This window comes from Pelmatolapia mariae, linkage group LG3_W (assembly GCF_036321145.2).
Source record: "Pelmatolapia mariae isolate MD_Pm_ZW linkage group LG3_W, Pm_UMD_F_2, whole genome shotgun sequence".
NCBI lineage: Eukaryota > Metazoa > Chordata > Actinopteri > Cichliformes > Cichlidae > Pelmatolapia > Pelmatolapia mariae.
In genome coordinates this window covers 79,055,896-79,070,306 of record NC_086229.1, presented here as the reverse complement: position 1 = coordinate 79,070,306, position 14,411 = coordinate 79,055,896, and the positions used below count along the sequence as shown (strand labels likewise).

The 14,411-nt window shown below is 37.8% G+C and overlaps 2 protein-coding genes across 2 annotated transcripts; both read right to left on the bottom strand.

Moving 5' to 3' along the window:
- Nucleotides 1–203: 203 nt before the first annotated feature.
- LOC134618945 (macrophage mannose receptor 1-like) lies at nt 204–4,577 on the bottom strand. The gene is made up of 5 exons (XM_063464591.1): nt 4,543–4,577; nt 3,883–3,923; nt 3,087–3,455; nt 1,904–2,260; nt 204–590 (listed from the first exon to the last, which is right to left on the bottom strand). The coding sequence occupies exons 2-5, from the start codon at nt 3,914–3,916 to the stop codon at nt 244–246; spliced, it is 1,107 nt and encodes a 368-aa protein (XP_063320661.1). The 5' UTR covers nt 3,917–3,923; nt 4,543–4,577; the 3' UTR covers nt 204–243.
- Nucleotides 4,578–9,385: 4,808 nt separating this feature from the next.
- On the bottom strand, nt 9,386–13,800 carry LOC134618940 (macrophage mannose receptor 1-like). Its single transcript, XM_063464575.1, has 5 exons — nt 13,759–13,800; nt 13,098–13,138; nt 12,306–12,674; nt 11,123–11,479; nt 9,386–9,809 (listed from the first exon to the last, which is right to left on the bottom strand). Exons 2-5 carry the CDS (start codon nt 13,129–13,131, stop codon nt 9,463–9,465), a joined length of 1,107 nt encoding a protein of 368 aa, XP_063320645.1. The 5' UTR covers nt 13,132–13,138; nt 13,759–13,800; the 3' UTR covers nt 9,386–9,462.
- Between the last annotated feature and the right edge of the window lie 611 nt (nt 13,801–14,411).

Sequence of the window (14,411 nt, the reverse complement as noted above, 5' to 3'; positions counted from 1 at the left end):
ACACAAGACCCTAAAACAAAAACTGTAATCACCCTTTTCATATAGCTTTTGTAATCTTGGATACAGTCTCTCTTTCTTCTCCCTTAATCCATATTTTGGTTCTTAATATAAAACATAGAGGTGACTCGCTGCAATATTACTATTGTTTTTTCATCTTTCTACATTCAGTGCTTGATAAAATCATAAAAGCAAATTATTTCTGCTGCAATAATTAACCTGCAGTGAGTCAGAGAGGTTTAAAGCTTATTGTTTAGAACAAATAAAATTATATTTCTCATGTTCTCTTTGACTGACCCACTGATACTGTCCTCCTCTTTCCATAGCTGCACACCTATGACACTCATCAATCTTTCCTTTATCAGCCCAGTTCTCGTAGCAGACTCGTTTGTCACTGATCCAGAACCACAGATATATCACGCAGGCGTAGCGCAGTCCCACCCATACGTAGGGACTGCTGGCATTCTTGGCTCTCCTCTCAACCTCTCTCTGTTGGTGAGGGTTAGTGATGGAGACCAGGTCAGTGTGGTGCAGTCTGCAGTAATCCAAGGCTTCCTCCCAGGTCTTGTTTTCATTGATCAGAATCAATTTATCTGTCAGAAACCATCAAACTTCAGTTAAGTCTGGTTAACAGCAGCTTATGTTCCACTTTACCTTGAATACAGACAGTACACAATAAAACATTGTAGTTTTTCACTTCCTTTAGTTGTATACTTAATTAGTTTAAGTGTGTACAGTGCATTTGGAAAGCATTCCCAGTTCCACATTTTGTCCTGTTACAGTCTTATTCCAAAATAGATTAAATTGCTTGTTCACTTCAAAGTTCTGCACACAATACCCCAAAATGAAAAAGTGGGGGAAAAAGATTGTTGAAATTCCTGCAAATCAAAACCAAAAATATGGCATGTACAGTATGTAAGTATTTACACTTTGTTGAAGCATCTTTGTCAACACTTGAAGCTTCAAGCCTTCCTGAGTATGATGCTACAAGCTTGGCATATCTATTTTAGGGCAGTTTCTCCCATTCATCTTTGCACAACCTCTGAAGCTCCATCAGGTTGGATGGTCCACAGCCATTTTCAGATCTCTCCAGAGAATCAGGTTCAAATTTTGGCTCTTGCTGGTCACTTGAGGACCTTCACAGTGGTCCTGCAGCCATTTGTTTTTTATCTTGGCCGTGTGCTTGGGGGCTTGTCCCGTATAAAATGAACCTAATGTGAATCTAATGTCCGGTGCACTCTGGAGCAGCTTATCATCAAGGATGTCTCTGTACATTGCATTCATCTTTCCCTCGACTCTGACTTGTCTCCCGGTCACTGCTGCTGATAAACATCCCCAGACCATGATGCTGCCACCACCATGCTTCACTGTTGGGATGGTATTGGTCAGGTGATGAGTGGTACCTGGTTTCCGACATGATGCTTGGCATTCAGAGTTAAGACTTCAATCTTTGTTTCATCAGACTAGAGAATTTTATTTCTCATGGTCTGAGCATCCTTCAGGTGCATTTTGGTAAACTGAGGAGTGGCTTCAGTCTGCTCATTCTACTAAACAGGCCTGATTGTTGGAGGGCTTCAAAAATGATTGTCCTTCTGGAAGATTCTCCTCTCTCCACAGAGCAATGCTGGAGCTCCGTCAGAGTGACCATCAACTGCTTGATTAAGGCTTTTCTACCTCAAACTCTCTAATTGATGAGGGGCCAGCTCTAGGAAAGTCCTGGTGGTTTCAAACTTCTTCCATTTACAGAACCCTGTGCTTATTGGGACCTTCAATGCTACAGAAATGTTTCTGTGCCTCAACACAAGCCTGTCTCAGAGCTCTACAGACAATTCCTTGGATCTTCTAAGTCTAGTGATGCTCCTATTACAGAGAAAAATAAATCAGATTAATCTTAGTAAAAACTCACCATCATAACAGAAGAAAGGATTTTTGTTGTTGCATTCATCAGAGCTCCATTTTCCTGATGTGTTTAACAGAGTCACAGCACATTTCTTGTTGTTTTGTCCGTCATAAAATGTTTCCATATTCCAGTGCCTGAAAGAGAAATTACTTCCATCTGACCACCTCCAGGTGTCTCTGAACAGGCCAATCCACACATTCATCGGAGAGCCCTGAGACTGCTTCAGGATCTTAAATTCTTCCCCATCCGCCTGATCGAGTCCACTGGCCAGGTCAGTGTAGTGATCTCTGCAGTAGTTCTGAGCCTTTTTCCAGGTCTTGGGGTCTTTAATCAAATGGATCGATTTACCGTCTCTCTTCTTTCCTGTTAAGGAGAAACATCAAAACAAAACAAAATGTCCATCACCACAAACATTTTGAAGAAATACACAAAGACATAATTTGTATGATTCCTCAAACATGCTTTTTCTCAATTTCACTTTCAGTTCAGTTATATTATCAAATCAGACTATTATCCACATATTCTCTGTGATACACTCTGTGGTGGCCTCTGCCATCTTTTACGGTGTGGTCTGCTGGGGCGGCAGCATCTCTGCCGGGGACAGGAAGAGACTGAACAGGCTGATTCGAAGGGCCAGCTCTGTTGCCCTCTGGACCCAGTGGAGGTGGTGAGTGACAGGAGAATGGTGGCTAAGCTGTCATCCCTGTTGGACAACATCTCCCACCCCATGCAGGAGACTCTGACAGCACTGAGCAGCTCCTTCAGTGGTAGGCTGTGGCACCCACGGTGTGGGACGGAGAGATTTCGCAGGTCTTTCCTCCCCACTGCTGTCAGACTCCACAACAAAGACTGTAACTGATCAAACACACACATCCAAACATGTGCAATAATACTAAGTGCAATAATCTTTTCTGGCATCGTTGTATTTTTGCTCAGTTGTATATAGCATTTGTATTCTATTTTTATCTTATTGTATATTTTATTCTATTTTATTCTGCTGTATATAGTATTTTATTTTATTCTATTCTGTACAGTTGTGTACTGTATTTATTCTTATTGTATTCTAATTTTTGCTTCATAACTTTTGCACTGTCCACTTCCTGTTGTGACAAAACAAATTTCCCACGTGTGGGACTAATAAAGGTTATCTTATCTTATCTTATCTTATCTTATCTTATCTTATTCTCACCATCGTAGCAGATGAACCACATCATTTTGTCACAACTGACATGTGTCCAGTTTCCTCTTGTCTTCACACAGTTCTCATTTTGATCACCTGGTTCAGAAGGTCCCCATCTGGTTTCAAGTTCATTGTATTTCACCCCTGGCAGAGACCAATGCCACATCCTGTTTTCTTCTCCTGGGTTGCTGAACAGTCCAATCCAGGCTTTACCTTCATACTCTGTGGATTCACGCAGTCTCTCCATGTCTGCCATGTCAAACACGCTGGCCAGGTCTGTATAATTCTCTCTGCAGTATTTCTGTGCTTCTTCCCAGGTTTTGTTTTCTCTAATAAAGTGGTACTCATACAGGTAACAGGTGGAGAAGAAACACTGCCCTAAAAGGAGTAAAATATTAGCAATAATGCTGCATTATCAAATCAAACTCACTGGTTTACAGATAAACAGTCTATAACACAAGTGTGGCTCTGAGCTCAGTGATCTTGTCAATGAGAGAAAGACAAATGTGTGCAGATAAAACAAAGACATGAAAATCAAATGGAAAAACAAAGATAATACAGAAGAAGACAAGACATTACAAAAAACACAAGGTAAGTTTGTAGGAATCAACAAAATACACACCAGGTAGAGAAATATCATCTCTATAGGGAAACTCAATCAGGAGAGAATAAAATAAAATACATCATCAAAAAGGAACATAATGGAAATATCAACAGGAAAGAATTACAGCAATAAATAAAATAAAATATATTAAGAAATGAATAAAACAGAACTGAAGACGCTGTGGGGAGATTTTCCACTTACCCATCAGAATCAGCAGAAAGAGACTCCACTGCATCTTTAATCTGCCGGATTAAATAAATATTTCATTTGATAATGAAAACATGTTTCATTTCATAGATGGTCTGGTTATAATCATCTTTATAATCTGGGTGTACAGACTGGAATTTCATTTGGACCCAAATGCAGACACGAGCAGGCAGCCAGAGTTTAACAGGAAGTGAACCGTTTATTCAACTGATGGCAACAAAAGAACAAACGCAGCAAACATCCAAAGGGTGAAAATGTAAATTGTAAATGTTTTACATCACTCATGTATACATCAAAACATAGAATTAGGCTTTGTCACTGTTACTGCTGTTGTAAAATACTCCATGCTGTACTAATACAGAGGTGTCTTATTGTTGAGATCAGGAGCTGCCAGATTTCTTTTCTCTGGTAGTCTGCATGCATGAAAGAGTCTCTGCTTAACATAACTGATATTATATTAAGGCTGATTCTTCGGTTTAAAGGTGCTTTTCTTTTAAATCCAGTCTGCTGCACATCTTAGAAATTGATTTTGAAAATATATAAATATATATAAACATAAACAAACACAAGCATGAAAGAAATAAAGAGCACTAAACACAGCAGCTCTGTCTGCACACCCCAAAACATGTAATGAATTACAGATTTCAAACTTACATCTGGTTAGTCGTTCGGCCCTTCGTCTAATTTGGCTTCTTTCCTCGAAGTGTTCAAGTAAATACTGAAGTAAAAGCAAACACAGAGAGCTCATTATGCAAAGATTGGGATTTAAATATTAAAATACTGCTGCTGCTTTCAGAAAGATCAAGACGAGGGAGTTTTTTACACGTATGAAAGCGGTATTCTGTTGCGTGTTATTTATTTTAGAGCAGACAGGAAACAGGAAAATAGCTTTTTGCTCAATAATTGTAAGACTGTATAATTTTATTGTTGTCTCTTGTTTTTGAACTGACTTCTCATCATATACTTTCACCAATGAAAAATCTGATGATGGTTTAGATCGTTTACATGCAGAAACATTAGAAATGATGTAAATATGTATATTATTATTGTGAGCTTGTTCTTTACCTGAGTGTTTTATCTTGATCTCACTTTACAGTTTTCTTACTTTTGCATGTAAACACTGAAACACTGCTGATAAAATAAGACCAGAATCTGTGGATAATTTGCTTTTTATTACTTATTTTTCATTTTAAATGACTTTTGTTATTATTGGATGTCGTCACTTACAGTCTAATGTCTCTGACCTTTCCCACATGTTGGAGAATATGACTGTTTTTCAATAACTATCATTAAGAGATTATCTTAATTTTCACATGAACACATTTTTCACTGTACATGTAAAGTTATAAATCCTCCCAGTGTGGATCATATTTACATTTTTAATGCAAATTGCTCTGAAATGATTACAAGACAAACATGTGAGCAAATGAGCCATAAGCTCAGAAAACTTCCCACGAACTCCAGTCGTCTGCAAAATGACCTCACATGTTTTTTTAAATGTGATCACGAGCATTTTTGTATAATTTCATCTTGTTCTTTAATAATACTTGTTAAGCAGGTTGTAACCTATCTATGGGAGCTATGCCTTAAACATCTCTGTCAGCTGACATATGAGTGGAAATACTTTTCATTAAATGAATGAATTAAGGATAAAAACCATTAGAGGTTCATAATAAACTGACAATACATGTAATGAAGGTGGAAATATGAGACAGTAAAAGGATAAAAGAGAATCTATTTTTAGTGTTTTTGCTTTATATAATGAAATAAAGACTAAGCTATCTAAAAATGACAGAAATACAGACTGCCCATTTGCAGTGCCTCAGGTACACATCTTGAACAAGGTGCAGTATATGAAAGGGAAAAAATACAGTGTAACTTGTGCATTAAATATTTCCAGTTTGATTCGTATTAAATGTATGGTAACGTTCTCACGATGGTGAGAATGTAATGTATTAAACCATGTACTCATCGACGTAACTTTGTGCTGAACATTGGGGGGGTCAAGATCTCTGTCCAAGTAAATAAATACATCCGGGTAAATTCCCAGATGATTAAACATGCAAATATTTTGCTGTTAATAACTGAAATGAGTAAAGAAAATCAACAGCCTATTTATGCAAGATAATTCATAATTTTATTGGGGGGTTATATTGTTTGGGTCTGATTATTGGGGTGGGGGGATCATAACCCCCCTAACCGCCCTGGAAATTATGCCCCTGCATGTACTCACATAAGCACAGGAGCTGTATGCTGTGCATGCTGCTCTCTCAGACTGTTACTGGAGGAAATACAGTGCTGTTAAAAAGTGTTTTCTCCTTTCCTGATTTCTTAGTTTTGTGCACATTTGTTACATGTTTCAGATCATCAACTAAATGTTAATATTAGACAAAGATAACCTGATTTTTAAAATTATGGTTTCATCTATAAAGGGAGGAGGTTATCTAACAGTGTCCTACAGTGTTTTGTTAGCATCAAGGGTGTCATAAAGTTTGTTGTTTCTCTTATTTAATGTAACTCCAGCGCTATCAGCACTTTGTCAGTCATTTTATTTAAAAAAAAACAAAAAAAAAACATGCCTCTTTCTGTTTGCGGTTAAAAAAAACAGTAAAAGCCATTTGAGTGTTCAGGTGTGCAGACAGTAGAGGGAGGCAAAGCCAAGTGAAAAACTTCTCAGGGGTTTTACTTCAGGGGTGTGACGTGACTTATCAGCAAGGATAAAAACTCTTCCTGCACTCTTTAACGAGACAAACTGGACCGCATGAAAACACAGTGTACTGACTAACTCCTTCCATAGTTAAAGACTAATAAAACTGTATTACATGTGTAGTTAAATATTTACTAATAGCTGACAATGACACATGTTGGAGAATTTATTTTAACAACCATTCCTTTAGCAATAGAAGCAATAAAACACAATGAAAACAGCTCAATACACATAAAACTTTATTATTGGCAAGGTATACATAAAATGATTGAAAGTAAAAGTATCATCAGTGTTATGTAGCCTGGTCTCAAATATCTATTTTAGACCCTACAGGTTAAAAGGATATAAATATTGTCATGTAAATACTTTATTGTAAATATTTCATATATGTGTTTAAAAAACAAAAAAAGAGTTCAAATGCATAAAAAACGTGTTTAAAATTACAATAAATAGAAGTCAATCATAATTTAAGTGTTAATGGAGTTAAAAGTTATAAGTAAACCAAAGGTTTGTTATCAAATGTGAAACAAGAAAAAAAAACTTTGTATTTGCTGCAAGTTGTTTACAAGTTCATTTTGGGTTGTCAATCTTGTAATTTCTTTTATCCCATTCATTGAGGTAAACCTATGGTCCAATCAGATTGGAAGGCGCGATCTAAGCGAGGTGGAAGGAAAAAACTAACTAAGCTAGTGAGAGTCGGCAGCTGCACATTACTGGAGGTTGTGTACCAGAGCTAACGGGAGAATAGTCAAAACAATAGCCGTGGATGCAGAGTCTACGTTCCTGTTATGGACTGTTTTACCCTGTGATGAGTGAGTACTGAATGTAGAGTTAGTATTGAGCTTAAACGGAATGTAGAAGTACTTAAAATGTATGATGTTAATCGCGAGTTAGCATGTTAGCATTTTAGAGCCAGTAATAGCTATGTATGCTGAGTATGTAAGCTACAGATTACTCTATGGTAGGGCTGCTCGATTATGGCAAAAATGGTAATCACGATTATTTTCACTGAAATTGAGATCTCGATTATTTGACGATATTTATTTAACAATAACAATGTATTGAATAATGGCTTTAAAGATGTCAAAAAATAATATAAAATAGTGTGCAAATACTGATAACAGTGCAAATGTTTGCAATATAAAAAATAAATGAAAAATGTAAACATCTATGTTTAGTGAACTTCAAAATACTGCATAATACTGGTTGTTCACTGTGTTAATTGAGCAGTGGTCTTTGGCGAGGAAAACGTTACCGCGTTTGTTATCTCCTTGTGTCTCTGGGAGCTGGTGGGATATTTAGTCGCGTTGTACAGGGTAGCGTGAATGGAAGTCTGTGAGGATGATGTTGTGACGCTTGTTCGAAACGCAGAGGGGTGCGCTCGATTTGCCACACGGAGCAGCGCGAGAGGAGGAGCTAATAATCGGCTCAGTCATTTTTAATGATCGTTGAAAGCCCAGATCGTAATCACGATTAAAATTCGATTAATTGAGCAGCCCTACTCTATGGAACTAAATAGTAATTTCTAATGCACAGTGGACCGAGAGGAATTCTCTGGACCCTTCTGTTGTGGATAGGATTTCCGTGGGTTTGTCCCAGTGTACTCAGCAGCCTGGGTATGCCGCTAATTCCAACCACGTTGCCGAGTGGAGGCCGCATGGTCAAAAACCGAGCCTGCCCCTCAGCTTGCCCTCGCACTTAGTCCAAAGGATTTGTGAGTAGATCTGAGCACGTGCGTTTTGTTTTCTGCTTGTTTAACAAGTGAAGCGGCCATTTGTGTGTTTTCTGGCCCAACGAGCCCGAGCAACAACCAGGCCTGCAACGGTTTGAGTAAATGAGCTCACAAAGGTTACAAATTTGAACTGAACTTAAAGGGGAGTATTTTGGATAAATGTGTTTCTACAACATTGACTGTGAGTTGTGAAGAGAAAACATCCAATTGAATTGTAAGGAAACAATTCAGAACTTGGAATATTGTATTATTTTTATTTAAATCATACTTTATTTTGACTAAATTTTACATTTTGAATTTAAAGTTTTGTGTTGTGTCATAATTATTATTTACAGAGTTTATAAGTGATAACGGTTATTAAAAGGTAAAAAAGAGGTTTACCATGTTAGATAAATTCATTATTCTTAGTGAAGATTAAACAGAACTCATATCATTTTCACTAAGTGGAGGCACCGCCAATATTAAAACTTCTAAGTACAAAGGTTAAAACTGGTTAGTTATTGTTTCTCCTGTTTACCAGTAAAATTAAGTAACGTACCCAGGGCCCCGCTCATAGTTCTATCACCACCTTAACCCAAGGTTAATCCAGAGCTACTTGAGTTGGATGCTACAGTTATATGGATCAATATTACTGCTGTAGATGGTTAAGACTGAGGTTTACTTTAAACACATGATTATAATATGGCTATGAGGAACACTTATCTCTAAAAAGCGACTTTTAATCATCATACAAACACACTTGGATAGAACTTAAATTAAACAGCAGGTTAAGCATTTATCATAGATGTTAATCGTGTTGGTTGAAACTGGACATGATGTCAGTTCCTCCTCTCTGCTTTCATTGCTAATATGCTAACACCACATGCTGTGATTTTCTGTGTAAATAACACATACGAGACCCTAAAACAAAAACTGTAATCACCCTTTTCATATAGCTTTTGTAATCTTGGATAAAGTCTCTCTTTTTCTTCTCCCTTAATCCATATTTTGGTTCTTAATATAAAACATAGAGGTGACTCGCTGCAATATTATTATTGTTTTTTCATCTTTCTACATTCAGTGCTTGATAAAATCATAAAAACAAATTATTTCTGCTGCAATAATTAACCTGCAGTGAGTCAGAGAGGTTTAAAGCTTATTGTTTAGAACAAATAAAATTATATTTCTCATGTTCTCTTTGACTGACCCATTGATACCGTCCTCCTCTTTCCATAGCTGCACACCTATGACACTCATCAATCTTTCCTTTATCAGCCCAGTTCTCGTAGCAGACTCGTTTGTCACTGATCCAGAACCACAGATATATCACGCAGGCGTAGCGCAGTCCCACCCATACGTAGGGACTGCTGGCATTCTTGGCTCTCCTCTCAACCTCTCTCTGTTGGTGAGGGTTAGTGATGGAGACCAGGTCAGTGTGGTGCAGTCTGCAGTAATCCAAGGCTTCCTCCCAGGTCTTGTTTTCATTGATCAGAATCAATTTATCTGTCAGAAACCATCAAACTTCAGTTAAGTCTGGTTAACAGCAGCTTATGTTCCACTTTACCTTCAATACAGACAGTACACAATAAAACATTGTAGTTTTTCACTTCCTTTAGCTGTATACTTAATTAGTTTAAGTGTGTACAGTGCATTTGGAAAGCATTCACAGTTCCACATTTTGTCCTGTTACAGTCTTATTCCAAAATAGATTAAATTGCTTGTTCACTTCAAAGTTCTGCACACAATACCCCAAAATGAAAAAGTGGGGAAAAAAGATTGTTGAAATTCCTGCAAATCAAAACCAAAAATATGGCATGTACAGTATGTAAGTATTTACACTTTGTTGAAGCATCTTTGTCAACACTTGAAGCTTCAAGCCTTCCTGAGTATGATGCTACAAGCTTGGCATATCTATTTTAGGGCAGTTTCTCTCATTCATCTTTGCACAACCTCTGAAGCTCCATCAGGTTGGATGGTGCACAGCCATTTTCAGATCTCTCCAGAGAGTCAGGTTCAAACTTTGGCTCTTGCTGGTCACTTGAGGACCTTCACAGTGGTCCTGCAGCCATTTGTTTTTTATCTTGGCCGTGTGCTTGGGGGCTTGTCCCGTATAAAATGAACCTAATGTGAATCTAATGTCCGGTGCACTCTGGAGCAGCTTATCATCAAGGATGTCTCTGTACATTGCATTCATCTTTCCCTCGACTCTGACTTGTCTCCCGGTCACTGCTGCTGATAAACATCCCCAGAGCATGATGCTGCCACCACCATGCTTCACTGCAGGGATGGTATTGGTCAGGTGATGAGTGGTACCTGGTTTCCGACATGATGCTTGGCATTCAGAGTTAAGAGTTCAATCTTTGTTTCATCAGACTAGAGAATTTTATTTCTCATGGTCTGAGCATCCTTCAGGTGCATTTTGGTAAACTGAGGAGTGGCTTCAGTCTGCTCATTCTACTAAACAGGCCTGATTGTTGGAGGGCTTCAAAAATGATTGTCCTTCTGGAACATTCTCCTCTCTCCACAGAGCAATGCTGGAGCTCCGTCAGAGTGACCATCAACTGCTTGATTAAGGCTTTTCTACCTCAAACTCTCTAATTGATGAGGGGCCAGCTCTAGGAAAGTCCTGGTGGTTTCAAACTTCTTCCATTTACAGAACCCTGTGCTTATTGGGACCTTCAATGCTACAGAAATGTTTCTGTGGATCAACACAAGCCTGTCTCAGAGCTCTACAGACAATTCCTTGGATCTTCTAAGTCTAGTGATGCTCCTATTACAGAGAAAAATAAATCAGATTAATCTTAGTAAAAACTCACCATCATAACAGAAGAAAGGATTTTTGTTGTTGCATTCATCAGAGCTCCATTTTCCTGATGTGTTTAACAGAGTCACAGCACATTTCTTGTTGTTTTGTCCGTCATAAAATGTTTCCATATTCCAGTGCCTGAAAGAGAAATTACTTCCATCTGACCACCTCCAGGTGTCTCTGAACAGGCCAATCCACACATTCATCGGAGAGCCCTGAGACTGCTTCAGGATCTTAAATTCTTCCCCATCCGCCTGATCGAGTCCACTGGCCAGGTCAGTGTAGTGATCTCTGCAGTAGTTCTGAGCCTTTTTCCAGGTCTTGGGGTCTTTAATCAAATGGATCGATTTACCGTCTCTCTTCTTTCCTGTTAAGGAGAAACATCAAAACAAAACAAAATGTCCATCACCACAAACATTTTGAAGAAATACACAAAGACATAATTTGTATGATTCCTCAAACATGCTTTTTCTCAATTTCACTTTCAGTTCAGTTATATTATCAAATCAGACTATTATCCACATATTCTCTGTGATACACTCTGTGGTGGCCTCTGCCATCTTTTACGGTGTGGTCTGCTGGGGCGGCAGCATCTCTGCCGGGGACAGGAAGAGACTGAACAGGCTGATTCGAAGGGCCAGCTCTGTTGCCCTCTGGACCCAGTGGAGGTGGTGAGTGACAGGAGAATGGTGGCTAAGCTGTCATCCCTGTTGGACAACATCTCCCACCCCATGCAGGAGACTCTGACAGCACTGAGCAGCTCCTTCAGTGGTAGGCTGTGGCACCCACGGTGTGGGACGGAGAGATTTCGGAGGTCTTTCCTCCCCACTGCTGTCAGACTCCACAACAAAGACTGTAACTGATCAAACACACACATCCAAACATGTGCAATAATACTAAGTGCAATAATCTTTTCTGGCATCGTTGTATTTTTGCTCAGTTGTATATAGCATTTGTATTCTATTTTTATCTTATTGTATATTTTATTCTATTTTATTCTGCTGTATATAGTATTTTATTTTATTCTATTCTGTACAGTTGTGTACTGTATTTATTCTTAATGTATTCTAATTTTTGCTTCATAACTTTTGCACTGTCCACTTCCTGTTGTGACAAAACAAATTTCCCACGTGTGGGACTAATAAAGGTTATCTTATCTTATCTTATCTTATCTTATCTTATCTTATTCTCACCATCGTAGCAGATGAACCACATCATTTTGTCACAACTGACATGTGTCCAGTTTCCTCTTGTCTGCACACAGTTCTCATTTTGATCATCTGTTTCAGAAGGTCCCCATCTGGTTTCAAGTTCATTGTATTTCACCCCTGGCAGAGACCAATGCCACATCCTGTTTTCTTTTCCTGGGTTGCTGAACAGTCCAATCCAGGCTTTACCTTCATACTCTGTGGATTCACGCAGTCTCTCCATGTCTGCCATGTCAAACACGCTGGCCAGGTCTGCATAATTCTCTCTGCAGTATTTCTGTGCTTCTTCCCAGGTTTTGTTTTCTCTAATAAAGTGGTACTCATACAGGTAACAGGTGGAGAAGAAACACTGCCCTAAAAGGAGTAAAATATTAGCAATAATGCTGCATTATCAAATCAAACTCACTGGTTTACAGATAAACAGTCTATAACACAAGTGTGGCTCTGAGCTCAGTGACCTTGTCAATGAGAGACAAATGTGAGCAGATAAAACAAAGAGATGAAAATCAAATGGAAAAACAAAGATAATACAGAAGAAGACAAGACTTTACAAAAAACACAAGGTAAGTTTGTAGGAATCAACAAAATACACACCAGGTAGAGAAATCTCATCTCTATAGGGAAACTCAATCAGGAGAGAATAAAATAAAAGACATCATCAAAAAGGAACATAATGGAAATATCAACAGGAAAGAATTACAGCAATAAATAAAATAAAATATATTAAGAAATGAATAAAACAGAACTGAAGACGCTGTGGGGAGATTTTCCACTTACCCATCAGAATCAGCAGAAAGAGACTCCACTGCATCTTTAATCTGCCGGATTAAATAAATATTTCATTTGATAATGAAAACATGTTTCATTTCATAGATGGTCTGGTTATAATCATCTTTATAATCTGGGTGTACAGACTGGAAGTTCAGTTGGACCCAAATGCAGACACGAGCAGGCAGCCAGAGTTTAACAGGAAGTGAACCGTTTATTCAACTGATGGCAACAAAAGAACAAACGCAGCAAACATCCAAAGGGTGAAAATGTAAATTGTAAATGTTTTACATCACTCATGTATACATCAAAACATAGAATTAGGCTTTGTCACTGTTACTGCTGTTGTAAAAACACTCCATGCTGTACTAATACAGAGGTGTCTTATTGTTGAGATCAGGAGCTGCCAGATTTCTTTTCTCTGGTAGTCTGCATGCATGAAAGAGTCTCTGCTTAACATAACTGATATTATATTAAGGCTGATTCTTCGGTTTAAAGGTGCTTTTCTTTTAAATCCAGTCTGCTGCACATCTTAGAAATTGATTTTGAAAATATATAAATATATATAAACATAAACAAACACAAGCATGAAAGAAATAAAGAGCACTAAACACAGCAGCTCTGTCTGCACACCCCAAAACATGTAATGAATTACAGATTTCAAACTTACATCTGGTTAGTCGTTCGGCCCTTCGTCTAATTTGGCCTCTTTCCTCGAAGTGTTCAAGTAAATACTGAAGTAAAAGCAAACACAGAGAGCTCATTATGCAAAGATTGGGATTTAAATATTAAAATACTGCTGCTGCTTTCAGAAAGATCAAGACGAGGGAGTTTTTTACACGTATGAAAGCGGTATTCTGTTGCGTGTTATTTATTTTAGAGCAGACAGGAAACAGGAAAATAGCTTTTTGCTCAATAATTGTAAGACTGTATAATTTTATTGTTGTCTCTTGTTTTTGAACTGACTTCTCATCATATACTTTCACCAATGAAAAATCTGATGATGGTTTAGATCGTTTACATGCAGAAATATTGAAATGATGTAAATATGTATATTATTATTGTGAGCTTGTTCTTTACCTGAGTGTTTTATCTTGATCTCACTTTACAGTTTTCTTACTTTTGCATGTAAACACTGAAACATTGCTGATAAAATAAGACCAGAATCTGTGGATAATTTATTACTTATTACTTATTTTTCATTTTAAATGACTTTTGTTATTATTGGATGTCGTCACTTACAGTCTAATGTCTCTGACCTTTCCCACATGTTGGAGAATATGACTGTTTTTCAATAACTATCATTAAGAGATTATCTTAATT